Raw genomic sequence first — 27,849 nt, forward strand, 5'->3', positions numbered from 1 at the left:
TTCTGAGTGTCTTTAGATCCAACGAAGTTATTCAGACATTCAGTGAAAATATAAGAAGAAAATCTGTATATTTTCCCAGTAAATTCATTTATTGTGATGTTGGACAACAATTACAAACCTTTCTGTGCAAGTATAGCTGTCGCTGCATTTTGCTAGCAACACTTGAACATCTTTCCTCACTGATGTACAAAACAAAAATTCTTCCTCTTCTGCTGTAGCCTGAAGGCATCAAAAGTAATAGTTATTTAACTGGTGCACTTATGAATGCTCTTTGTGAACGATGTGCAGCTCATATTTGCAAACTGTGCATTAAGGCTGTGATAGCAATGTCATAGGTCCCAAAGAAAATGAATTTTTCACAAAGCATTTGGTGATTAAAGCAACTCATATGGCCCTCTGAAGGGAAAATATAAATCATATTTACAGATATAGCAGTAACGGTCGATGGACGTTTGCCATAAACATTCAGTTAATGTACAAACCGATTCTCCATCACAACATTTCAGCATCAGAACAACAAAAGCACTTGTGGCATCATAAATTAATAATTTCTTGCACATCATCCAATCAGAATGTTTGATTTGTTCTAATATTATTAATGTATATGCATGTATGCAATACGATACTCATTTGTGGTTTTATTGCTAGAACATGAAATCTCAGTTAAACAATAAAATATTCTCCCATAACCTGGCATGTGACAAGAACTGAGAACTGAACTTAGAAGATTCAAGTGAGAAACTTTCAGTGTTGCAATATAAATATCTACAATCATCAGAAAGGTGTGTGAGAAAGGGAGCGGGGTCAGTGGATGCAGTAAAAGTGAACAATCCATGAGTGAAAACAAATACATTCAGCTGCAGTGACTAAAGGAAGTCTACCCATGAATAAAGGTGAACTGAGGATCTTTACCATTCCTTTGAAAAACTAAATATAACAACAACCACAACAGTTACAAACTGAATGGGGGAAAAAAAAAAAAAAAAAAAAAAATCAAAACCCTGAAAGAAATGAGAGAATATAAACACTAATTTAAAATGAAGTTCATAAATCTCACAATTCAGGCCAAATAATAAAAAACATCTATGGACTGGATTCTTTCAGGAGAAATGCAAGTACTGGTTATAAAAAAGGTTCAATTCCCTTGATGAATTAAAAACAGGCTTGCATATCAAGGCTGTGTTTCGCATGCAAGACTATTTGTAAGATCGTAATCCCAGTGATTTTTTCTTAAATGATCTAAATTCACACATTTCATTCAGTCTTATCTAACATGTACTTGAATAGCTATTTCTGTAACAGCATAAATGGGATTCTAAGTAACATCTTACACCGACAGCAAGTCTTCTTGGATGTTCCTGAAATCTTCTGGAAACTTGTAGTTTCCAACAGTGTCCACGGGTAAGAAGTGACTAAAGTGGTCCTCCTAAGCTCTACAAACCCTTCTCTTCTGTCCTCCACCAACTCCAATCCAGTCATCACAAACAAGGAAAAGAGGGCTGAAAATAAGAGCCTGTCAAGTTTCATAAAACACATTCTTCATTCTTCACATTTGTTTCATCAGTGGCGATTCATTACTGGATGTCTTCCACATAGTTAGCAGGATAGAGGCCTGTTTGTCCATCCTTGAGCCTGCCTTTGCACCAGCCCTGGTCATCTTCTTCACCTATTTTGGTAAATTCATCACCTGGAAACGGGGAGAGACAAATCTTAATCTTACTCTACGTACATATACAGAAGTCGTTCTAATTTGAAAGTTTAAAAAAGAAAAAAAAAAAAAAAAAAAAAAAAAAAAAGAACAGAGTCCATTTACAGCAGCAGTGTCAAATATGCAGCTCTAAATTTTTTTGAGCAAAACCAAAGTCACCAGAACACAATCTAATAAAGGGGAAGCACCTTTAGGATATGGTTAAACAGAGTTGCATCATGGAAATATGCATCTCCAGCAACTATATCAATATGGACCCAAATCTTTGAGGGCTGTTTCCAGCACCTTTTTGAATCAATGCCATGAAGAATTAAGGCAGCCCTGAAGACAAAGGGAGGTCCAACTCTAAGATGTATCCTAATGAAGTGGTTATAGGTGTACATTACTGAAATCATAATCTCTTTCATAAATGATTGCTTGAGGCCAAACTGAGATGTACATGGCCCCTTTTAGTCATGTACCTGCTTTGAAGCTCAGCTCATCCTGTTCCTGTCCCTCATAGTCGTAGAGAGCTTTGACAGGCACCGATACAACAGGAGAGGCCGGCTCTTCCTCAAATGGATTACCCTCACCATTGGTGGAGAAAGGGTTACCAGCTGTGTCCTCATCCGACCAGTCTGGAGTCTTCTCTGTACTGCTTGCACTGGACAGACAGACCAACCACATAGTAAAAACCTGGTATTTTGCCTCACACGTCAAAGAAAAACCGTCAAGGCAGGTGGAAAGAGTTTGGTTAGGGCAAAAAAAGAAAGGGGGGAAAATAAAACAAATACAGTACAGTGGAAACCCAAAAAGCATAAAAATGCATCTCCAAATCCAGAAAACACTATCCTTTTGGGTCAGTCTAAACAACTGCAAGACTAAAAAGCAAGCATTTGGTTGACGCAGGATAAATTATTTCAAAATTGCTTAGATGCCACTGAGAACAAGAACTTGAAGTCTATGGAGGAGAAAGAAATAAGGGGCAAAGCAAAAAAAGAAAAAGAAAAGAAACCATCAACATGACATGTAAGAAAAACAAAAACCGAAGCACAACAAGATGAAGCAAGACAAATCACAATTGTCAACGCATGATTGGAGTTTGAACTCTGACCAGGAGAGGGAGCCACCTAAACATCAGAAGGAACTTGGCAGGCAAAGCTGAAAAAACAAAACCAAGTCAACAAGAATAATTTACAGTCAGACCAGTTTACGGTTTCAAAGCTATTTTTGGATCCCTCCACCCATTAGGTACAACTGTTATTCACAAATGAGTAAAAGTTGATAGACAAAAACTCTTACTCATTTTGTTTTAAAGAGCCTTTTAATTATCAGTTGGCACAAAAAAAAAAAAACAAGAAAAAAAAAAAAAACAAAACAAAAAGACCAATTTCAATCTAATATCCAGATCTGACTGTAAGAGAGAAACAATGCATTTCCACAGCAGAAGCATGCGCCTCCATGCGCATACACTTAATGTTCTGCAAGACATGAAACTGTTAGGGATGAAGAACAGACACAGGCTTTGTGTGCAATGCCATTCAATGACCATGCAGAGCCACAACATGACACCTGAGGAAGAAGAGAAGAAAAAGTAGTGGGAAGAAACCAAGAAAAGGAAAAGGCACGAGACGCGACACCAACGACGCTCCACGTAGCAAAGGTAGAAACAGAAAATGCCGCAGGTGAGTGTTTCCGGTTCACCAACGTTTTTATTTCCTCTTTATTCACAACGACGTTGTTGACTGTGATCTCCTGCTCCACAGCAGTCTCCTCCACTTCATCGTCATCTTCGTCAAATGGGTTCGTGCCCACAGGTGCAGCTTTTGGTACAGTCAGGCTGACAACATGGGACACAGTGAGAGATTGTTGTTGACAAGCATGCATACAGAGTCACACCTGGGATTTAAAAAAAAAAAAGTTATGCATAACAGGAAGCAGAAGAAGATTGGATCATCGACGCAGTCGATATTTTAGTCCAAAAGGAAACTAAAGGGTTATTCCTGTGATGGACTGACAGTTGGGATGGGGTTTAAGTTCATAAGCAGCTAAGAAAATGGTTGGGCAAATGAACATGTGTCCAGTGAGGTAACAACTTTAAGTTCATCAGCACATCACACAAGTTAAAGTTGTCCTATCAGCCTTTCACTAAACCCCTCAACCCAACAGTGAGTATCCAAACAAAACAAAGCTGGTCTTGCACAACATCATGGATTTCCCAGCAGGTTCCAGTAGTGTGCATCTAACTATAATGAGCTCTTACAGTCAGACTCCATAATCTTTTACGCCATTCTCTGGAATGAAATGAGTTCAGACATCAGTTTAAGTATCCAACCCTAAACAAGGCCAGGCATAGTCAAAGACCTTCTAATGAAGTAAACATTCAAAACTGAGTTAGACAAAAGTCTTTCCACAGTCTTCTGTACAAGTCTTTGCTCAAAGTCCCTCCAACAATGTGGGCTTCATTCTATTTTTAAAAAGATGGGAAAATACTGACAGCACTCAAGAAGCAACTTTTTCTGTAAAACTTCTCATCACTGAATCATGTTTTCCGCCATCTTAAACCACCACCACCACAACAACAAAAACCAAAAAAAAACAAAAAAAACAAAACCACACACACACACACACACGCTTGTGCACCTGCTTTTTCAGCAGGGCTGTCTGATTGGCACAGGTTTCCCCGTCATGGGCTACATTTTCTAAAGCCTGATAGAGTTTAGAAGTCTAGATGAAACACCGCAAGCTCAAAAGGTTATTTTAGAATTTAATCATGTCATAGAATTAGTCAGCTGAAGGTTAGAGATTTCTGCCTCTGTTGCACATTTAGCAACAGCAAGAGAGGTGGGGCTATAACTGTAGGTTTAAGGACAGCTGGAAGACCCAGTAATTTTTATATTTATATGAAAGAGTGACATCAACAAATCATGAAACTAAACAGACAGAAAGAGCATTCTAGTGCAACTTGTTTTGCACTAATAAGTGCTGCATGTCATAATTATCACAAAGCTACCAAAAACATCAATGAGCCCCTCCCTGAGCCCTTAATTGCCAGCTGTGGGTTGTTTAGGTGTAAAAACCCTGTGAAGAAGTCACATGAGGGTTGTTTACTTCCTATTATTGTGATTGTGTTTCAAGGAGCAAAAAACCTGAAGGCCTTCACCTGTATCAGAGGAAACAAGACTCCTACTCCCTGTTTATAGAAACATTTACAGAAGCAGTTATCAGTTGGCCCCAAGTACAGAAAGGTGAACGCCTTTGTTTGCATAGTCATGCTATGCTCTCCGAGTTAAGCCTGTGGCATTATTACAGCAAACACTTCTGCAGTGGGAGTCTGGTACAGTGTAACTTAGCTGACTGAAACCATCCAAAGTTGACCTCATAATCACGAATTAAAAGACTTTTGACGTTGCTCTAAGCAAGCTCTAAGAGTTTTAAAATCAGTTTGATTCATGTCTGACACTTCAAATCAAGGACAAAGAGAAAAAAGAAAAAACAACACAGGGAAAGGAAAGACAAGTCTGACACTGACTCAAAAACAAGTTTCACCATTATCCAATTATCCAAGTTGTGACTACAGATAGGGATCAGGCTTGAAACAAGTACCCATACTCACTGATGTTCAAAAAGAACCAACAACAACAAAACAAGCAGCATATACAGTTCGGGGGAGTGGCAGCAAGTGCAATGGTAGTGGTCAGAGGTCAAATACTTTCCATGCTTGGCATTCCCTCAATCAGCTCCTCTACACACTCCTCCACAAGTTTTAAATGCACACATCTTCCTGCTTGTTAAGAGCAAACAGCAGGTGTTTGCACATTAAATTGAGAGATCATTACAAAGCTACAAAGGAATGTGAAGAGTTGAGGCCTCCCAAAACACACAGGCCCATAAAAATCAATTACACACACACACACACACACAAATCATTTAACCAAGTTTTTATAGAGCGCATCTAAATTAGTACTGTGGACTTGTCAAGTCCACAGTACTGTTGCCACGACACCGTTAACAAATGTCTAAGGACAGTTACATTCCCAACTTATCGCCTTAAAAAGATTCCTTCATGTTATTAAAAACCGCCAGACATTTAACTTTGACAGAAGCCTTAAATCCCTTATTTTATTAGATCAATGGAGGATTAACTCGCTTACCATAAACTGAAAGATAAGAGGGTTTGTGTTGATATTTTGCTTAAATCTTAAAATGAGTCTGTTAATTACAGTATTAGCTGACATAGCATCTTAGCCCACTTGCTTTAAGTACAGATGTCTGACTAATCTGGCCTTTTTTCAACTTGTCACTACCAATATGAATGCCTATAAAGCATGTGCGTGTGTAATATTTCCACAGTACTTTTGGCATGCTTTCAGGTATGCACCAGCAGGCTTCAGTCTCTTGAGAATAACTTTATCCCAACAATCTGTATCAAAATGTTTACTGTTGCCATGGGGACGGCTGCACAACTGAACATCATTCCTGGAGCTTCCCTCATGCAAAGTTTACAGCCATTCCTTAAGAGTAGGATGCCATGCACAGGGTGCAGCAGCATCTTTGATGTGGTGAGTTTGGATAGATGTGTGTATTAAAACAGATGTTCTATTCTCTGCATGTTTGACAAAGACAGTGAACCAATGAGCTGTCAGACATCTACCTGTTGCTGGTTTTGGCAGGCTGAACAGGCTGGTCTGACCCAGCTGGACTGATGCCCGTCAATGTGACGCCCTCTGATGGCTTCTTCTTTTCTCGTCTGCTCAAGGTTCGGTTGAGGTCTATGGACCAGTCCTGTTACACATTAAAAAAAATTACCTATTAAAAATTAACCGTACAACTGTGCCAAACTTAGCCAAGTGAAAAGAGTGAATCAACAAGCCCATCAGCTAGTAGAGAGAGAACATAAGCACAGCATCTTAAACACACAGCCCCAGAGTCCCTGATCAGTTCAGCGTTTCTCAAGCTGATCCACTGATTCCCAATTTTAAAACTGTGCATACATGTCCGTTTATATTGGAGTGTGTAAAGGATACACAGACATGTGCAGCATCCATATCCCGTTGAAAGAGAAACAGCACCAACAAATTTTCCCCTCAACCAAAGAGAGGAAGGTTAGTCACATTACATAAGATGGATGCATAGATAACAGAGCAAGTATAACCTCAGAGCTTCAATTGTTTCTCTGACCCCTCTGATTTATAACTTAAAACTAAAGTCTTCCATGACACAGTATCATGTGACACTGCAGAGTTCACATGAACTGCAGTAATGCCTCAGAGGCTGAAATGAGGGGTCAGAGTCCAAAAGTTAGAAAGACGAAAGATAAATTACAGCAATTCTGATATCGAGGAAAAGTAAATGTCAGGAAGCATGAACCTTTGACTAGCACTGATAGTATTCATATACTGTCTGCAGATACCACATAAAGTTTGGTCTCAATTAAGATTCACTAAGGCAACTTGAGTCAAAGGCACACACAGGTTGAGAGGGTTAGTGGGAATAAATAGTCTCCCCATGGCTGCTGTGAGAGAATAGCCCTCTCATGCAGAACTCACTACAATGGACCATCTCTTAAAGGGACGAGGACGAGACCATTCCAAATTCTGTCAAATATGCGAAAAGGAAAGCAGGGGTACAACAGGTTTAATGCAGATAACACTATGTAATCCTGAACCATGTTGCTGAAACAGCTGCATAAGCAAAAAAAAAAAAAAAAAAAAAAAAAAAAAAAAAAAAAAAATCTCCATCTTGCAGGGAAATGAAGACACAGTGATGTTGTATTCAGTTTACTTAAATGTGCCATGGATAGCAGTGTGGAATTTAATCACAGGGGAGATACCGGTATATTCCTCTTTACAAAAAACCCCACTTCCAAAAATAGGGACTGTTCAGACAGAAAAAGTGGAAGAAGTTGCCTCACTGGAACAACTATGCCTGCAAGAGTATGCAAAAAACACTATAAATTGTATCAGTGGAAGTGCATGCAGCTTTATGCGCCCATTTCTTATGTCACCTCCTATTGGCAAAAGAACATGAATTAGATCCCCGATGAGAACAGATTTACTTCAACCTCTGGTGTCTCAATGCCAAGAGTGACAGAAGGCTATAACTCCTGCTTGGGCCAAACGCTTTACTACCTTTGAAACTTTTTCATTCAGACGTTTTCCATTTCTGACCCGTGGTGCTTACAGCTGCACCTCAAGAGTACCCGCAGCTCTTAAGATACGCTTCCTAAAGTACTTTAATTCATTCTTAAATTACCCTACTGAATAATATAGAAGAGCTATTAGTGTATATCATCATCTCATCAAGTCTGCAACAACAACCCACTCTTCAGTGTAACAGGAGTCAAACAGAGCTTCCGGTTGGGATGTGAAAACTACTTGGAAACCTCTAGCCGTTCCTCTCAGAGCGCAACCCTTCCCCTAGCCAATTTACACTCATGCATTAAATTAGTGTGGTCTTTAGTACATTACCTCAAACTGGGGCCAGTTCATTGGCATTCCAGGACCATGATTGGACCGGAACCATTTTAGGTCCTCTTCAGGATCGGTGCCAGAGATTGTGTCTTCCAGTGTGTGGTAAACTCCCTGATATCTACAATGACCAAGGGCAAGGAATACACTTTAAGCGTAACTATTCAAAGCTCCGACTTCTCCCACATCTGTGTCTTTCTGAAAGGGATGTTGTGTCATTTCTGACCTGTGATTGGTTGAGAGGTCCAGGTGCTGCTTAACCTCCAGCAGCACCTCTTTGAAAAAGTGAATGCGCTTGTCTTCAAACTGCTGCCACTGCTCGAACACTTGCTCCATGTTTTCCATGTACTGAGGGGTCAATTTGTCAAGCTCCTCAATAGATTTCTCATAACGTTCTTTAGTCTGAAAGGTAAGAAGGGAAGGAATGATAAATCACATTTAACAACAAAAAACACCCAAACAAATAAAAACTCACATGGATTCCCACATTCAGCTAAGAAAGGAAAAGGGGGGGAAAAAACCAACAAAAAACAAGATGTCTTGCCAGTTACAAGCCTCCCTCTTAGTCTCTTGCCACAGGAAACTGTACCTTCTGGACCTCTTGCTGACACTTTTCCACCTTTTCCTGAAGTTTCTTTTGGGCTTCAGGGTTATTGTTGCTCTCGAGTTTGCTGTTAGTCTCCCTGCTGGCTGCAAGCTTCTCTTCTTTACAGGCAGTGTGGTAGGCCTTCTTCAAAGTCTCTACCTGCAGGTTTGATGGTTAAAGTAAAATTAAGGAAATGGTAACTTGAATCAGTGTGAGGAAGTGTGGACAGTTGTCAAGACTGGTATCTGAAGATATAACCACCTCTTTACTCAGCCTTAATTTGTATGAAAACTTTCAGTGAAGTATCTAAGCAAACAACATTTGTTATGCTTTCCAAAATGCTCAAGTGGCTGCCTTCACATTTATGTGAAACTGATGACCGTACTTGTTCACCGAAAAAGCAGAACTTTTTAATGTCCTTTGTAATCATTATGCTAGATAGCTCAAAACAACAAGAGCCAGCCCTGATTTTTAAGTTGCTTTAACAGGCATTTGTGCGTTTTCCCTTTTCTGAATAGAAAAGGGATATTTAATGTCCACAAAAACAAAACAAGGAGGCTCGGGCCTATGAATAAAATACTTCATAGTCAGTTTAGAAGGCAGGTCCGATACTGACACACTACCCACTTCACCCATGTCAGTTAGCCAGTTAACTACCCTCATTTTCTCTCTGCCATTCATCGCTTGTCCTTGCCCATCTGGTCAATCAATAAATCTCCATCACAAAACAGTTTTGCTCAATGACAGGCCAGGATGTCACCATCCCCTGTGACATCATACTCACAGGAAGTAGTGGGTGGGAGCCTGGTTGCAACATGCCCGGTCATAAATATGCCCAGGAAGAAAGAAAGAAGGGGGGGGAGGCAGGTTCCGACAAGTAAACAGGCTGCTAAAATAAAAGCGGCAGTAGGAAATACATTGACCTCATTTTCAACCAAAGGAGTCTGTGCCCTCACCATTTCCTTTCCTATGCCTGGCAGTAACCTTCAAAATCCAACACTAACCAGATACAACTGTGCTTGTGCTCTGGTGTTGTTTAAGACATAGGTAGTCATGGAAAGAAGCGCAAACAATGAGTCAGTAAAATGTATTCATGAGAACTGAGGGGTAAAATTCATGGCTGTGATCAGCAAGATGATAAATGACTTCCTTGTGCTTTAGATAAGATGGCATCCTGGAAAGCTTGCTAAGCACCAAACAGTTTATTAACATGTGCTAACTGTATCAGAATTGTGCAGCCAATCTCACATGTCACACATTTCACAAAGTCCTGAAGCAGACAAAAGTCACAGAGTGGGGACTCACTCGATTGAATCAACTGAATTTTAAGACAACCAAATCCACCTAGTGCATTTCATTGTGTGACCAACAGACCATAGAAAGTGAATGACATTAACAAATTAAAGTGAAAATAAGCAAAATAATAGCCATCACTTTAAGTTGAGAATTTTAACTCTGCCCTATCCAACTTCAAAGAAGCACAATTAAAGAAACTACCAATGAGGGATACTGTTGAATGCCATAAGAAAGACTGTCCTTCCTCAGCAACAAAGGTGTGTTGACACCCTGTTTTTTGATCATCTGACATGCAACCATGGTTGCATATAAAAACCAAAAAGTTAAAAATGAACTTCTCAAGAAAAATGACGTTCTCTTACTGCTGAGATCATCTTGTGATAGATATAGCAGTTTTTCAGATTGAGTAATTAAGTACTTCCACCTCTTGTTTGGTAGCTTGTTAGCCTGTCTTTTCAGGCTACAGACCACACAACTAGAGGATGAAATTTTAATGAGAACATAAAGTGATGTGTGTGCCAGACTAAAATTTGTAAAGCCCAATTTTGATTTGCAGTCCTCAAATGTGAAGCCTGACCTCACATTTGAGGTGTTTAGTTCAAGAGTAAAGCTGACGCTGCTCATGATTTATTAAAGCTAAACTACACTTTTCCTAACTCACATCAAATGTCCTGAGCTCATGAGAAGTTTGAAATTCACACCTCTTTGAGTTTCTTGGCCCAGGGTTTTTGAGCCTTGCGGAAGCCATCTTCAGCCTCTTTAGTCTCTTTGAAGCCACCGATCATCTGTTTGTGGAAGGACTCTCTCTGCCAGTTCTTCAGCTTCTCATAGTCTTCTCCCATCAATGCTGCTTTCACCTCCATGTGAAGCTCGCTCACCTTCTCTGCCTCAGTACACAGAGCAGCCCACGCTCGCTCCAACGTACCATATTGAGGTCCTGAGGGCAGAGTTATTTATTAGTTAGTCTTGACAAAATTCAGGCTTAGATTCAACTTGAGCTTAAATTTCCCCATTGTTGATGATGAATCAGCACATTGTTCTGGGTGATAAATACATTAGAACGATTAAGATGCTACAATAAATATAATTTATTGTAGGCTTTTCACCCAAAGAGCCTTAAGGCAACTGAACCGGCACTGTATAAACTACACTCAATTTACCTAAAACAAAGCAAAATCTTTATGTATATATAAAAAAAAAAAAAATTAACTACGTACAATTTAATCTTACCTTTCTCTACAAGTTGCCGCCAACGCTTCCCCCATTCTGTGAGCTGCTGTGCGTAGGCCTTTTCAATACGCGCCCGCTCATGAATGCAGTTCATGAGATCTGTGCAGAGCCGACTACCATCGTCTACCCGTTTCACGGTGCGCTTGTAGTTTCCAACCTGCAAACCAGAAAATAAAACTTGATGGATATACAGAAAGAAAAAAAACAGGAACTGCAGTGCTTGTTTTCTATTAAAGGGCATTTTTTTGGAGAGCAGTTACACCCCTCCCAAGAATGATATAGAGCATCATTTTATTATAATTGATCCTCAATCATTTGCTTGACTTGAGCCATTAAAAAAAGAAAAGAAAAGTGTAAATAACCAAGTTACAAACTGTAGAACAGAGGAAAGATTTAATGCATCTCACCTCCCAGAAGCTGTCACTGGAGACATCAATCATGGAGTCATCATAGGTGCCTGACATGGCTGCTGCCCAAAGCTACACTTAGTGTGTAGGTCCTAGGGAAAACACATGCCAAAATTAAAAGTCACAATATCCATGTTATGAGTACAAACCACACTCCATTTAAAAAGGTTCAAGGCTTTTTACAATCAGCCTAGTTCACATGTTATTACAGTAACTTTCTCTTTCACAAATATGTGTGTGTGTGTGTGGGGGGGGGGGGAGACGAGCTCATGTTCATAAACAAAAGGAGGAAGGGAAACATTTTAAACACTATCTCAAATTTGTCTTCCCTCCATGCATTACAAAACCACCAGCTGAAAGAAAACAGCATTTAGTCAACATCACTGTTCTGTCACAAAATTCCACAGAGACTACAGCTGTGTTCAGACGCAGATAAGATGGTGAAAGATAAAAGGTTCAGAAGAGCAGTTCAGACAGATGCAGAGTGTGTGATCTGGTTCGATAATCTTGGCCAGCAGGTGGGTCCCCCACGCCCCCACCAGCACATATGACAAGTTGAAACCACAGCGGCTACTCACAGAACACTGAGTCTCTATTATCGCAGAAAGAGAAACCATCAAGAGGCGCACAGTGGGCAGCTTCCGTTTCCTCCAGACTAGTACGACAGTCTGTGCTCTGTTACTCCTTGAGTCCTCGCATCCAGCATTTCAAACTCAAAAGCCTCAAAAAAACAGGCAGTTTATTCTTCCCTTCACTCCTCTCTGCTAAATTTCTCACTCCTCTCCTTCCTCTCATCCTCATCAGCTTGGAGGCCCTTTTCATTCTAGTATCTCATATACATTTTCAGATCAGAGTTAAATCTAACAGATGTCAGCTGACAGTTTGCAAGTATCAACAGGATGCAAATGCTTCTCAAATGGGCACTTCAAAGTGTATTTGAACTTTCACCCAACAAAGTCTGTGCTCAGTTGCACTAAGTAAGAGCAGAAGTAATTTGAAGTTTTTAATAATGCTCAGATGCTGAGGAAGTTTATATTCTCTAGATTACCCCGTAAAGTCAAATGTGGCTTCCAATGTGCGTCTCCAATAAAAACATAGCAAATTAAAGCTTTCATGTTCTACCTCCATTTTTTAAGATCTATGACTTAAAAACAAAAAAACAAAACAAAAAACAAAAACCAAAAAAAAAAAAAAAACCAAAAACACTTTTAGATGCATTCACACCCACAGTGAGATTAGGGGTTTTATCAAAGTCTTGCAAAACTCCTCCAGTAGTCACTTTAACTTTTTTTTATTTTTTTAAAAAAAACTTATAACTCTAACAATTTTCACCCCAATTGAGAGCCGTCCACTTCCGACTGGATCACACAAGATTCAGTTTAGTGCCAAGTATGAACACACTGGGCCCCTTTCAGCTGAGCGAGACAGTGAGAAGATGAGGCCCACTGCTCTGTGGGTCTGTTCATCAATGGTCAGTGGCCCATGGCCTCCAGGGCAGGACTTGGACAGAGGGTAGTATTGTGGTGTCCACAGGCCAGGGAGGCAAATGAACAATTTTCTCTTAAACTGTGAAGTTATGTCGGTCTAACAGCCAATACACACACTCAGAAGAAACTATGCAACAACAGATGGTGTGCCACCATTTCATTTTTTTAAGAAAAAAAAAAAAAAAAAAAAAAAAAAAAAAAAAAAAAAGGAGAAACAAAAAAAAGGAGCAGAACTTTAATTTTCTCATAAATGACAGCTTTAATAAGCTGTAGTTGTGGAGCATTTTGTCTGCATCAAAAAGTTATAGTACAGTTATAACACCATTCCTGACTACTTGTCTAAATCAGAGCACCATTTTAATTTCTCACTGTCATTTATACAGTTACAATGGCTTACTGTTAATGTTAGCCATAAGTTCAAAATAATGGCATCAGTATATGTGCATGTAAGCTACACACTATATAGAGAATCAGAGAAAACAAAAATATTGAGTTAAAAGGGATTCATTTTGCTCATTTTTAAGTTAACAAACATCACACACCCTGTTCAGTCATCATACACTTTTGAACCAGTGATGGGTGGAGAAGGGGAAGTAACCTTGAGCTCTGGTTAGATGTGAGCGACATATAGTACAAAATTCACAAGTTTTTTGTAGACCATCCTTCATAAGCAATCATGTAAGAGGTATAGATGATCAAAACCTCAAAAGAGACAAGCCAGAAGAGAGTAAATGATGAGCATGTGATCATTAAACCTCAAACAGACACCTCTTCATAACAAAATTAATTAGAGCCAATTTCCAAGCATTAAGGGGCATGTGCAATCCTCTCATCCTGACCCTCCTACCAGCTGTTTCAAACAGTGGACTGCCGCGCCGCGCCCCCTCCCCCCCACACACACAGACATAGTGCCTGGTTCTGAAAAGTGAAGTCGATACACAAGTGCTATGAAATGCCATACTAACCTGCTTTCTTTCTAGTAGTGGAAAGACATGTGCTTGTGTGGTTGACGGGAGGAGAAAAAAACAAAACGCCCAAACAAAAACAAAGGTGATGTCACAGGGGCAAGGATATTTGAAACCAGCAAGAAAATTCAACAGAAACCTCCAATAACATCATAATGACCTAATATGAGTAAACCAATAACAACCGTAGTAATACACATACACATTTCTGTTTTGCTATTCATGGGAGGGGATGAAACTGAGAATATGACTTTGCCTTTACACGATACTTAAACATCAACATTTTGAGATGTGTTCATGTGCTTGGGGATATGAAAACTCAGTTTAAACTACATACTTATATTCTCAGGATACAAATATGTTTGAGCAGGTGATTGTTCTATTCATCCTTGTTCATTTTGAATGTAGCTACTAGAACAATCTGTTACACAGTTAAAAGAAACTTAAATCGCCACAAAGGCTGAAGTCCTATGAATTCCTTTATAGGAAAACCTCTGCACACCCTTGGCTCTGAAGGACATTGTGTGGACTGTGCTAAACAATTGAACACAGCTTGAGCCAGAACTGTAAACAATGGTGTTGACTAAGCTGGGGTCTGAAGTCCACTCAGTCTGTCACTGTAGGAGAACGCTGGAAATTTCAACACTATGCTGCTATGCCCAAGCAAAAAACACTTAAATATGCGGAAACTAAAGTTGAGAGTGTTTACATTTAAATTTGAATTGAATAAAAATGACATAAGTGTCTTTCTAAATGTATGATTTAATCAAGACTATAGACTGCCTTAGATTACAGGCTTAGAAATTGCATAATCACTGAAGTCTGATTAGTGTATGTACTAACCACAGTGGAATTTAATAGCTGACAACAGCCTTAAGATAGAAATGAACAAATACATTCCTCAGTGCCTGACTGAGCCATGGCATGTTAAGTAAATTCCCACACTGTCACTACTCGAACCCATTTTGCAAAAAACACACCAAAGAGCTGTTCTACGAATTGAGTTCAACACAGCCAGGCTTTCTTCGAGTTAGCTGGACTGACAAAACCCAAAACCCCAGACAGAGATAACAGTATCTTGATAGCAGTTATCAACTTTCTTTGCCAGCCCTGGCTTTCTGGGTGCCCACATGAAAGGGTGAGTTTGACACATCATTTCACTTTTTTTGCCACATCAAAGACTCAAGTCCTACACCGAATGAGTGCTGCATACTTCCAAAGAAAGGGGCAAATATACCAACACAAAAGACCAATGCTGCATAAATTCAAGAATCTTTGAATGAAAAAAAAAAAATAAATAAAAAAATAAAAAAAAATTCCAGCATCGTTTTGCCAGGTTCACAAAGAACCCTGTGGTGCGTGTTTATGTACACAAGTAGATAACTAGGGCAATAAGTCTTTAACTTTAATTGAAGTCTATGCATTCTCTTTTTTTGGGCTATTTGTTAAAGAAAATGTATTTTAGGCTTAAGTAAAGGAAGTCCCATCATAATGAAAATATAATCCTATTGATTTAATTTTGCTTTCAGGAAAGACCAAAACCTTGCTTGAGGATGCATTGGGAGGGTTTGGTACCAACAGTTCTGTATGCAAGAAAAACCAGGCCAATGTGATGTACAGTTTGCATTATGATAACTTTACAGATTCCTTTGGTGCTACAGTTTTGCAAGCTGGAGATCTTATATTAATAATCATAATTCTATAATAAGCTGCATGTTACTGAAGTCTGAGTCAGATAAAGTGGAAATTACAGCAGACTTTACACTGGAAAAGGTTATGTGGTCAGCATAAGTTGCTATGGCGCTCTTCCCAGGTTAAAACATAACCACCTTCATTACACTAAAAAGCTTGACATAACTCACTAACCCATTAATCTTGCTTTGTAATACACTTGTCAGGCTGTCTGTTTGGAAAGTAGTATTAGTGGTTTCTTTCGTGAATGGTTTAAAAAGCAGACTCCGAATAGGGTGGGCACGGCCCAATGAGGCATAGTTTACTTCTGCTTAAGTGTTGAAACCTTACTGAAACAAACAGCAAAACAGGACAGGTTGAGCATATGAAGGACAGATGTTATTCAAAATAATAATAATAATAATAATAATAATAATAAAATCATCTTCCTTAAAAATCAAATTTTTTAAGATAGATATGATAAATATAAAGCAAGCTCAAGTCTGTTCAATACCCTTATATGAATGACATTAACTTCTAAAACAGTTTACTGTTATTTTAGCTGCTGTTGTAACAGTTCTAAGGTTGTAAAGGTTTGAGAAGGATGCATTCACAGACCATCACATATCTTTAGGCATATATGTATAATTATTAAGGCAAAAAGAAAAAAAAAAAAAAACGAAAAAAAACAACAAAAAACAAACAACTTGTCTACCACTGTGTTCAGCATTTTTCCAGTCTTTATTGTAGCTGGATTTGCTTTCCATGATAATCTCATTAGTTTCCAGCTGTGCTGATTTATAATTTCTCCTCATTGAGCATAACAAAATGTGACATTTTGTCATTATGTAGGACACAGGGATAACTGATAAATGCTGTGCATTCCCTCATAAAAACAGGACATCGACCAGTGCTGATGAATGGCAAAAGATGACCATTTTATTAAAAGCACATGAACACTTACTGTAGTATGCTGGCAAGAAGTGAGAAAGACTGAGTCACGTCTGTAAAAAGACACGAGTTCCCAGTGACTTCTGCAAATGGTGGGAAAGACTGCTAAGCAAAACACACCCTTTACCAAGGGCATATTCCTTTCCATAAGCTACCAGCAGACCGACTTCTCATTGCATGTTTATGTTCCTCAGAGTGCCCTGCAGACTGTCACAGATACTAATGGATGAAGCAGAAAAGCAGGAAACAACAGGGCGTACGCACCACAGCAATGAGCACATATATACAGCCGACAGGCACACACATGCCTAAAGCAGTCTTTATATCAGTGGTTGAGAAACATAATCAGAACACCAGATGATGCAAAGCAAGTGGTTTGATGAAGATTCGTGATATGATGGCCATTTTCTGTAAAACAACATTTAATAGTGAAACACAGATATTGCCCCATTCATGTGACACAATCTCATTCTGCCTCCATCTAAATGCATTCAGTAATTGGAGGCATCCTGAGGGCTTCTGTGTCAGTTTTTGTTGCCTGACAAATACATGTTAGTCTGGATATCTGCCAGTGTAAGCAAGAACCCACAACTTATACGGGTTGCCTAAATGAAAAGGCACATCCGCATTTGCTATATTTTTTCCTCAGATAAGATTTGCAAGAATTTTTGAATGGGTCAGTAATGACTCCAGGATTGATAGCTATTTAACTGCCTTCAAACTAGGGCTGCCACGATTAGTCGACTAGTCACGATTATGTTGACTATAAAAATCGTCGACGACAAATGTAATAGTCGACGCGTCGTTTAAAGCATTGTAAGATCCTGAAAGACGCAGGAATATGTAGTAGGATTTAAGAGTAATAACGGACTGAAACAGAAGATGGCAGCATTGCATGTACAACGATGCCAGCTGTTGTTAAACCCCGAAGAAGAAGCAGCAACTCCAATATCGTAGCCATGTCCAAATTCAAGCCGCATCCCTCGAAGACTCCTCCAAATGCGGTCGACAAATGCGTCCTTCATTTCCCCAGCGTGGCCCAACCTATCCCAGGATTCATAGCGCAGCCCAGCCAATTCCAGTTTCCAACAATGGCGGCAGCTACTTAGTTTTAATATTACTCTTTCTGGGTCACAAAATAAACTTTTACGATGTTTTCAGGCGAGAATCCAGCTGTGTAAACTTCAAATATCTGCTCGGTTTATCAAGACATCACATATTTGCAAAAGTGCTCCGACGTTTTCGGAGACATCCGTTACCCACCAGCTCGATAGCTAGCCGGGGGGGGGGGGGGGGGGGGGGGGTGTTTAATGGTCACTCGAGCCAGCGAGAACTGAGGACTCCCGGCAAATCGTTTTCAAATCCCCCGCTGACTTTTGCTACTCAGGTTAAACATAGTATATAAGTCACTTAAATAACTTAAAACTGTTATTGTTTGGCTTTTTCTAGTGTTTTATTTGTTCCTGAGTAAATCGGTTTGGCTGAGATTAAAGTTATAGTTTTCACACAGCTGAATAAACGTCAAACAGAAAACTGATTAAACGGAAGTGTGAGATGGTCGAGAATTTACTCCAGTGTCCTGTTATATTTTAGATAGCAAGGAGCAGAGGGTTGAGTTTATTAAACTCCACTGAGACAATCTGCAAATTTTATTAAAAGTTTAATAAACTATCATCTTGTCTTTATTTTTAGCTCGCACATACCTTAAACACTTCAAGTTGTAAGCTAATGATAGTTATATAAGTGCAGACGCATGCTGGTGCAATAAGCTGTACGTTTTACGTCCAATGGATGCATGATCTGATTAGTCGACTAATCGCAAAAATAATCGGTGACTAGTCGACTATCAAAATAATCGTTTGTGGCAGCCCTACTGCAAACCATAAGAGGCAAAAGAACCAGGAAACTGATTAGCTGTGAAGCTTTGATACTTATTTTTATGTGGAGGGTAGACTAAATGTTTGAGCAACTTTAACCATTTTCATACATGACATGCACAAAACAAGGTAAAAAAAGAAATATATGCTGAAAGCTAATCACATGGAAGTTACTTACCAAGGCAGAGGTGATTTTTTTTTTTGCATGTGCATGTTTCCACTTTACTTTATTGTAGTACAAAGCAGCTGCAATCTCTGTGGTGGAGAGTGCAGCTGAGCTGATCTATCCCTTCAATATTGCACTTTCACTGCAGGGCATGGTTTAATACCAACTTTGCTAAAGGAGGGAAAAAAAGAAAAAGAAAAAAAAACTTGTGCACTCGTGCACACAGGAGTAGTAGTATCCACCCCAAGTAAATAAATAAATAAATAAAATAGAAAAAAAATAATAATCACAGGCCATGACCTTTAATATCTATCACTTTCAGTAAACTCTGCCCTCCTTTCCTCACATGAGCTCAACAGCTGCTCTTAAAGGAATATGGCCTTTCCAGAACAGCATCTGCGGCCCTTATAGAGATCACTGGTAGAACTTTTAACTATAGTTAAGAAGCCTCAGATCTCTACACAATGAAACCACTGGTCCGTCAACACCCTGTTAACTGTAGCCTCGACATCACTGATCAGTCCCCTTGTTGCTCAGTGGACAAGGATAAACAATGGCATTTGTTCCACAATTTCAGGCACTTTCCACTGGGTATGCCAGCAGCATGGAGAGAAACATAATGGAGGGAAATCCAGTATTACATGAAAGGGAAAGAGGAGATTGTTACATCATCACCAGGCATGTTTTCCTGTGGAAGCCCCAGTCTTGCATTATGAGCAGTATGCAAAGTCTTCAGCAAAGACCCGCAAACAAGTAATCTACCAACTGTTACAAATCAATTTCTTATCCTTATTTTTGTTTTTAAAGTGCATTGGCATAAAAGAAGCAATACTTATGTTCTGTAATTTGCATACTGTTATAATGGCAAATGCTCATGCAGTGGGTTGTTTTTCCTGCTTCTGCCTATACATCGCGTCAGAGAGTGGATAGCACTAATACGGTAATCTCAGGCACCATCCAGGTGTTCATAGAAGCCCCAAATCTTCTGTTTGCAAGGGGCAGCCAAAGAGAAGAAGGCTGGTTTAAAGGGAGAGAAAAAGAACTTCTTTTTTTTTTAAACTGTAATAAGAAGGCCCAATCTAAAATAAATAAGGATTATGTTTAACTGTGAATTAGGTCTGGGCAATTAATTCAATTTCAAACTCAATTATCTACCAGTTACGAACACAACATTCACATTCACTGCTTGAGTCAAGAGGACCAAAAGAAAGCCTTCAGTCAAAAAACACCAATGTAAAAGTCCTCTTGGGCACAGATTTTATGCCCAAGTAAATGCAAATGCTACTTAGAGGGAAAAAAAAAAAGTTACTTTTCTTTAACCAACCCTGGAAAGCCCAAATATATTTGGTGGCCACCAAAACTTCTTATTTAGAGGAAAAACAGCTGCACAAAACACCCATCATGATGTCGAGGAACACAAGAGTAATTTAATCTGCAAGTTAGGACAACTATCCTAAAAGCCAAATATAATAAGAGTCTATAAAAATAAGAATATATTTATTGCAGCCTGTGAACTCTGGCCTTGTTGCTTCACAACTTCACTCTCGTGCGACTGTGAAAACACGGGGGAGTTTGGTTATGAGATGGACTCAGTAGCATATAAAGAACCGTTTATTGATTGATTGATTCTAGTTCTAGTAAAGATAGTCTCATCAAGTGTTGCAGGCCCATAGTCATTTAACTTCTTCGTGGGAATACACCAACAACAGTCCCTCAAAATGCAGTGAAGTGTCCTCAGCCTGAATTGGAACACCCATTCTAAGTTTAGCTTAGTTATGTGAGGGTCCAATCATTTTGGATGTCCCCCCTCCCCCCCCATAAAAAAAGGAACCAGGTGCATTTTCACTACTGCTTTACCCTGACAACAAAACTACAGATACAAAACACAAGGACCTCAAATCTCCGCCTTGGTATCCATCTGTAAATTCTCCTGCTACATGACGACTGTGTGTCACTATGGAAAGGCCATAGTGACTTATAACTTCCATTCATTCATGGCAAATGTTATGACCACTAGGTGTTTTGTTATAGTCCGTCCGCAAAGCGCTGAGCAATATAGACACAGATTGTCGGGATATGTGCAGCACAGGAGTGAAGGAGGGCTGAACTTGGCAGCCAGATGACACTGCAGCAAACTGAGCAGAGCAGATCAAGAGGGCATGTGTCAGAGCTCAGACAAACATACCAATCTATTAGTCTCCACGGAAAATGTTAAAATTATGTAATGCTGCGAGCACAGCATGCAAGCTAGGAGGTTATCTTTACTTGCGAAACCTGCCCCGCCCTTTACCACTTCAGCTCCAGACTCGCATTACAAAAACGTGAGAACAGTTGAGGTGAAACATCTTAAAGCAGCTGACCGACTCTGCTTTATAACAATAACATCAAATCCCACATTAATCACGGTGACATTTAGTACATTACCACTTAACTGTGCTGGCTTAAGTCTTACTACAGGTCCCCGGAATATCCAAGTTACTGCAACCGTGATAATAGTCAGTGGTGAACTAGTTCAACTTCACTTTAACACTCCATGACACACCTGAAACCACTTTAGAGCTACCATTATCTGACCTTTCCCACGACTAAATACCGGTTCTCGGGTTTGTAAAGCCAACTTCCTTCAAGTGCGAATTAATAAAGTTAGCCCTCAGTTAGCTCCAACATTAGCGAATTAGCCACAGCCCCTTCAGTAAGTAAAAGTAAGTTAGTAAAAAAGCACAACGTAAAAGTATCTATGTAAACTTACCTTAAACTAGTCCTATTGAGGATTTACGTTCTAATGAAGAGTTACTGGTCCCAGTGGTGCCAATTTACAAATCTTTTCGCCGTTTTTCTGCTCAGCAGCGGCACCATGGATCAACTGACTGAAACAGCCGTGTCAGTTATAAGCAGACGACCCTGCACATCCGGTCAAGATTTTCACAATAAGACTGTGAGGACAGGCGATGACGTATATTTATAACTCCAAGATCATAGAGCTGAGGGAGACTTAATCCAGTGTGTTTCTACTTTATGCTAGAATTAAATTACAGACTTTATTAAGCAAACAGCTCATGTGAGATCTTTAAAACAATTAAATAATGAAATACATAACAAAAAAGCCCTTTTTTTGTTTTCCATAAATAATGTTTGAATTTACAGCTTTTGCTTGAAAATATTTGTGCTCATATGTTTGCAACTTTTAACAAAAACAGGGGTTTGGTTTTTGGGTTGTTTTTTTTTTACCATGGCAAATAAAATAAGTAAGTAAACAAATTTTATGGTTATAGGATATTCGAAACAAATGTGCTATACCATAAAACATACCACAAAAATACAAATAAATAATAATAAATATTAGATTTAAACAGCACACTATATCATGGTATTTACATAAAATTATGCAAGAGACTATCATCCAGCCACAGTTCCAGTGATCAGCCACTTCCAAAATCTTCATATAATGTATGTCTTAAGATTAAAGAGAGACACTGCAAGTAAATCATGGTCATGGTGGTAATGTATTCTACGTTTCTGTCTGTCTCTCTCTCTCTCTCTCTCTCTCTCACTCGCTCTCTCTCTCGCTCTGTCCCTCATTATATTTGTATATGCATGATTTTTCATTTATGTATATATATTTTTAAATGATTTACTCCAAAAATATTTTATACAGGTTTAAAATACATTTTAATTAATAAAATCGCAAAAAGAAAAAAAAGAAAAGACACTTGGCCTTAACTGTATGTGGACCAATATGGCGAGTCAACCCTCAAAGGCTTATTTTAAGCCAGAAAAAAATTACTTGTGGCCTCATTATAATATTGCACTTGTAATCTGAAGAAACTAATCTGGAAAAAAAATGTTTAGCAGAGATGAACTCTGTTTAGGCAACATAAGTGGTGCATTTGTTTCTCGATAGTCTCGGTGTCACACACTTTATTTTGAAATCACATGACTTCCGATGTTGGACTAGTCAAGATAGATTTTCTTATGCAAACGAGCGAGACGCGCATTCTGACGTCACATTCCCCAGAAAACTTTTTTGGATTACTATTTATGAAAAGTTAGTAGTTCCCACTGTGAGGTCTGTGGCGCTCCAGACCATGTCATCTGAAAACAATAGATACTGAGGTACAAAGAGCCAACAATATAGCACATCTACTGCTGTTTGGGGTAATTTTGGGGGGGACTCTAATTAAATCTCACCAGATATGAGAAACTGGGTGCTGCTGGCCTCTGTTCCTATGTATCGCTGCTGACGATATCCATGTTTTCTTTTTTAAATGAAAACGAATCAGCTACAGAATGACACAAATTCGCCTCTGAAAATCAGAAAGTACACCGTGGAATCGGAGGAGGCATGTTATTCCCCCCTCTTACAAATATTTATTCAGATAATGAATGCGTGAGAAAATATTCTCAATGAAAGATAATTTAAAAAAATAAACAACCACAGATGGCCTTTCAGAAATAGGAAGTTATAACCGCCTTGTGCTTCCACCAAAATATCTCATGTAAAGCCCATTGACTAATTCTGTAACTTGAGCTAAGATATGATTAACAGAGTTGTGCAATGGTCACTTTCCAATGAACAGTAGATTTCTTTCACACTAGCAGATGACATATGACATGCAAATAAACTGACTGCTCTTATTGTTGAAGGGTCAATACACACAAATTGACAAATTGCAACCATAACTGTTTATCAGCACATCAACAGTACGGATATTTTATTGAAATATAAAAGCAAAAAACAAAAAACATTTAAAGGAAACCATAGAGTTTCTGTTCATGTATTGTTCACAAAAGTTTATAAAGGGGTTAAAGACAAGCAGCCGTGGGAACCTAACGTTCCAGTAAATTCGGTTTCTAAATTTAAATTTGGTTAGTAAAAACAGAGTGTTTACTTTGGGGACTTCAGTCAGAAATCAGAGGCCACAGCATGTACAGCTCACACCGCTTGACAGCCTGCTGATAACCAAGAAACAGTACCATGCAGAGACCTGCTTTGCTGCTGTGGCAACAGCAAGAACATATAGGTCATAGGCTTTTTGAAGGCTTGACCTCTGATTATTCTCCAGACTACACATTTATTTTCAACAAAGACTACAACCCTCCCGCCCTAACAGTAACCTGACAGCTTTTAATTTAAACAGAATGAATTTAGTAAAGAAAGCAGTACTTTTTTATACAGCTTGTTATTTCAAATCATGACTCAGCACACATAATGCAACTAAAGAAAAGCAGCATTTAATTACACAGGAAACAGCACATTGGACACTGTGTCAGGGCAGAGCTGAATCATACTGATTCAACCTTGTTTAATCACAATTTGATGGGAGACACGTTTCTCTAAACCCTTTCACTGTCTTTTCATTGCTTTTTGGAGAAAATGATCATGGATAATACTCCTGATCGTTGACTTGAATTACAAGTGGAAGTAGTAATAAATGACTTAAGCAGAACTTTTGAAAACCTTTTCAAGTTACACTTTCTGTAATTCATTTTAATACATCTTATATCATTTCACAGGCAAAGTCATTAGTGAATTCATGGAAAAAGTAAAAAATTACAGAAAAAATGTTAGCAGCAGCCCAAAACAGAATCAGTAAGGTAAGAGGGAGTTTTGTAACTTTATTTTAAAAGACCAAGATTTATTTCTCAGCTTGTCACCAATATCATTTAGCCCCAAATCCAGTTATCAGAAAGATGGACGATAACTCTTCATCAGTGTTTCTGTTTTTTAGTAGTTGAAGGAAATGAGCAGGCAATAAGAAAACACCTCAACACATATTATTAGCATTTAAATTTTTAGCAGATGTGACAACGGGTCAGACTCGAAATGAACGATGAGACATACTTTTTAAAGCACATGTAAAGAAATAAAGTGCAAGAGGAATACAATCATCAAAACCCCGCAAAACATACTGATAATGAACGTACAAAAAATTAATAAAGTCTGTTAACATTTAGTACTGCTAATTCTGCCTATCGACTGCCTTTTAATAAATTAAATCTTTAAATCACTTCTATTTGATAACTTTATACCACTCCATTACCATACAGTGTATGTTCTCATTAGCACCGGTGTGGAAGGTCAAGTTAAAGTGTCAGCAATCCGATGTCATGCATAGTAATCCTTCATGTCCATCTCCGAAGATTTCATCAGCACTTGTCTTAAGTGTGGAAACCGCTGCTGTATGTGATATTTGACCTACTTGATTTGACCTTAAACCTGTCAGAGCACTGTCAGTTCCACTTATTTTGTTTTACATTCATATAAACAGTGACAAACACAAGCTTTTCAACCTTCTGAATATGAGCACATAGCTGATTTTTCTCCATTGAGCAGCAGTGCCATTGCTCCCTGTGCCGCAGTCAGTGAAATGTGCACGGAGGGAGCATCTGTCCAATGTGCTAAAAAAAACAGAAGTCCAAGTGGTTCCCCACAGAAGGTCCCTGGAGTGTTGTACAGGAAGTCAATTTGAGGGAAAAATTATCGCTTCACTTCCAGGTGGCGGCAGTGGGGCGAACGCCTGCACTCCCCTTGGTGCCCTTTGACCCCAGCGACTGACCTGAACGGCTCCGCAGGTCACGCTCAGCATTCTCGCTCTGCGCCTGCTCTTCGTCATACCTGATGACACAGAAACAGTGGATGTTCAGTGAATGTGTAAGCAAAAGGGATTTCCTGAAACAACACCCCCATATTGTGCACAACAGCTGTATTTGAAACTCCATGCCGCATCACTCTAACAGCTGGAAGTGCAGATGATTGTAGTGAGTGTTTAGTTAAAATCCATAGGTTCAAAACTGGCATAATTACCTTCTTGATTTTGGTTTATTAGCTCTTATTAGGTTTGACAATCCCAGACATTGGTACTGTTTTTGTTTTTTTGTTTTGCTTTTTTACAGAGCAGAAGAAGAGGGCAGAAAGTCAGACACAGGAACAGAATAAAGAAGCTGCTCAGTTTTCAAAATAAAAGACCTTATACAGAGTAAACCCCCACTTCTAAAATGTTCTTGAGAAATTTCTAATGAAAAAAATGGAAGAAATTCAGACATATACAGACATAAAGCTGGTGTTTTCCACTGGTTCACAGGAATTCATGGGAAGAAATTATTTTTTGAGTGGGCTTGATGTTGTGGTGTGTCAGGAGTAGTAATCCTCAAATATTTCATTACAAAAGTATAAACTACAGGCTTACTGCAGTAAACAGTGTCTTGACTAGTTAATAGTAACAAAAAGGCTTCCTTCAAGCAAGACTTTAACCAGTTGCGTAAAAATTTACAAGTAACCCACTACAATCCTGCATGATACCAACTGCGCTAACGAAGGCAAACCCTGTGCAATGCCCCACTGAAGTAGTCGCACTACAGCGACATCTTAACATGATTATATGATAAGCACGATTCAGCAAAAAGTTTAGTAGTTAAAAATCAAGGTAGTGGAACTGAAAAGAAAATTTCATAGCTTCGCTAACATTTTCCTTCGAGCTGGATTTGAACCAGCGACTAAGGATAGCCACGGATACAACGTCAGCCTAATCCACTACCTAAGGTTATGACGTGGTACCCATGTTATGGTCCTCTGCTCTACCAACTGAGCTATCGAAAGAAGGCACACACACAGAGCTCATTAGGACGACCTATTTTATTCACAAACACTGGGCCATCAAAAGTTATCACCAACATTCATGATTGACTACAAAATCATGTGTTAATATGTGTGTTAATTATATGTATTAACTACACATAACAAGTAGTTAATGAGTATAAACTATGGGCTCAATGCAGCATACAGTATGTTGACTAGTTAAGCAGCACCAAACAGATATTCCAGTGGAGTTCTGCTTATGTAATGGGATTCAAGGTGTGCAAATACATTCTGTTAAATAAATATTGAACATTACAGAGTGAAATATGGAGTTAGCATTCACATAAACATCTATCTAGATCTCCATCAGTTAAATAAACAGCCTCCTTTGATCCAGGTTTAAACCAGTGACCTAAGGCTTCCCATGTTACCTACTACAGTCCTGCGCTCTACCAAGTCAGCCAGCCCGCAGGGTCCCACAGTAGTTCCACTAGAGCAACATCTTTACATGAATATATGATAAGCACAATTCTCTAAAAAGGGCAGCAGTTAAAAGAGCTCTATTAGGCAGTAAATGAACTGATCAGTCCTCCGAGAAAAAGAGGATTTCACAAAAATGACCCTTCAAGCTGGATTTGAACCAGCGACTAAGGATAGCCACGGATACAACGTCAGCCTAATCCACTACCTAAGGTTATGACGCGGTATCCATGTTATGGTCCTCTGCTCTACCAACTGAGCTATCGAAGGAAGGCACACACACCAAGCTCATTAGGACGACCTATTTTATCCACAAAGCACAGATTATCAAACAGGTGGCTTAAAAAAAATCAGTCTGTTTATTACAAGTTCAGAAGATTATACTTTAATTATTTATTTATTTACGCTATAGTTTATATATACATATATATATATATATATGTATATATATATATATATATATATATGTACTGGTATTTTCCTATATTTAGAAGTGGTCAGACTTTAATTACTAAAGTGAGCACCACACACTATTGAAAGCCTCTGGTTTGAGTAAGATTCGAGCTAAAAACTCAAGTAAGAAAGTTACTTAGAAAGTAAAATCCAATGTAAATGGACACTCCTCTATGGAAAAGAAGACTCTTCTAACACTTCCTTCAAGCTGGAGTTGAACCAGCGACTAAGGATAGCCACGGATACAACGCCAACCCAATTCACTACCTAAGGATATGACGCGGTATCCATGTTATGGTCCTCTGCTCTACCAGCTGAGCTATCGAAGGAAGGCACACACACAGAGCTCATTAGGACGACCTATTTTATCCACAAAACACTGATTATCAAACGGGTCCGTTAAATTTTTTTTAGTGTTTTATTACAAGTTTAGAAGATTATACTTTATTTATTTATTTATTTACTTACACTACAGTTTTATATATATATATATTTGTTGCAACTACACACAACAATTAGTTACAGCATAGTATTACTGGTATTTTCC

The 27,849-nt window shown here is 38.9% G+C and overlaps 2 protein-coding genes and 3 non-coding genes across 6 annotated transcripts in view; all 5 read right to left on the bottom strand.

Annotated features, from left to right (window-relative positions):
• Positions 1–68: 68 nt before the first annotated feature.
• Positions 69–21,674, bottom strand: pacsin2 (protein kinase C and casein kinase substrate in neurons 2). Of its 2 annotated transcripts, XM_063500360.1 has the most exons (11): positions 21,543–21,674; positions 11,677–11,768; positions 11,270–11,426; positions 10,741–10,976; positions 8,747–8,902; positions 8,384–8,559; positions 8,158–8,278; positions 6,342–6,472; positions 3,396–3,527; positions 2,170–2,351; positions 69–1,687 (listed from the first exon to the last, which is right to left on the bottom strand). In XM_063500360.1, the coding sequence occupies exons 2-11, from the start codon at positions 11,731–11,733 to the stop codon at positions 1,575–1,577; spliced, it is 1,461 nt and encodes a 486-aa protein (XP_063356430.1). In that variant the 5' UTR covers positions 11,734–11,768; positions 21,543–21,674; the 3' UTR covers positions 69–1,574. The 2 variants fall into 2 exon arrangements, with proteins under 2 accessions (XP_063356430.1, XP_063356431.1); XM_063500361.1 differs by lacking the exon at positions 3,396–3,527.
• Positions 21,675–24,003: 2,329 nt separating this feature from the next.
• ttll1 (tubulin tyrosine ligase-like family, member 1) overlaps positions 24,004–27,849 on the bottom strand; it is a 14,318-nt gene continuing 10,472 nt past the window's right edge. The window contains exon 10 of the mRNA XM_063501011.1: positions 24,004–25,409. Coding sequence (XP_063357081.1) covers positions 25,280–25,409 — 130 coding nt within the window. The 3' untranslated portion in view covers positions 24,004–25,279. The remainder of the gene's footprint in view (positions 25,410–27,849) is intronic.
• trnay-aua (transfer RNA tyrosine (anticodon AUA)) lies at positions 26,261–26,390 on the bottom strand. Its single transcript has 2 exons — positions 26,354–26,390; positions 26,261–26,295 (listed from the first exon to the last, which is right to left on the bottom strand). It is a non-coding gene; the product is annotated as a tRNA-Tyr (tRNA).
• trnay-aua (transfer RNA tyrosine (anticodon AUA)) lies at positions 26,990–27,119 on the bottom strand. Its single transcript has 2 exons — positions 27,083–27,119; positions 26,990–27,024 (listed from the first exon to the last, which is right to left on the bottom strand). It is a non-coding gene; the product is annotated as a tRNA-Tyr (tRNA).
• Positions 27,502–27,631, bottom strand: trnay-aua (transfer RNA tyrosine (anticodon AUA)). Its single transcript has 2 exons — positions 27,595–27,631; positions 27,502–27,536 (listed from the first exon to the last, which is right to left on the bottom strand). It is a non-coding gene; the product is annotated as a tRNA-Tyr (tRNA).

The sequence above is a fragment of the Pelmatolapia mariae genome, linkage group LG17, assembly GCF_036321145.2.
Source record: "Pelmatolapia mariae isolate MD_Pm_ZW linkage group LG17, Pm_UMD_F_2, whole genome shotgun sequence".
NCBI lineage: Eukaryota > Metazoa > Chordata > Actinopteri > Cichliformes > Cichlidae > Pelmatolapia > Pelmatolapia mariae.

Coding starts and splice junctions, on each gene's coding strand:
- pacsin2 (XM_063500360.1), bottom strand. CDS start 11,733: ATGTCAGGCACCTATGATGACTCCATGATTGATGTCTCCAGTGACAGC. Junction 11,427..11,676: donor CCAGTGACAGCTTCTGGGAG/GTGAGATGCATT, acceptor TCTGGTTTGCAG/GTTGGAAACTACAAGCGCAC. Junction 8,560..8,746: donor GTCAGCAAGAGGTCCAGAAG/GTACAGTTTCCT, acceptor CTTACCTTTCAG/ACTAAAGAACGTTATGAGAA.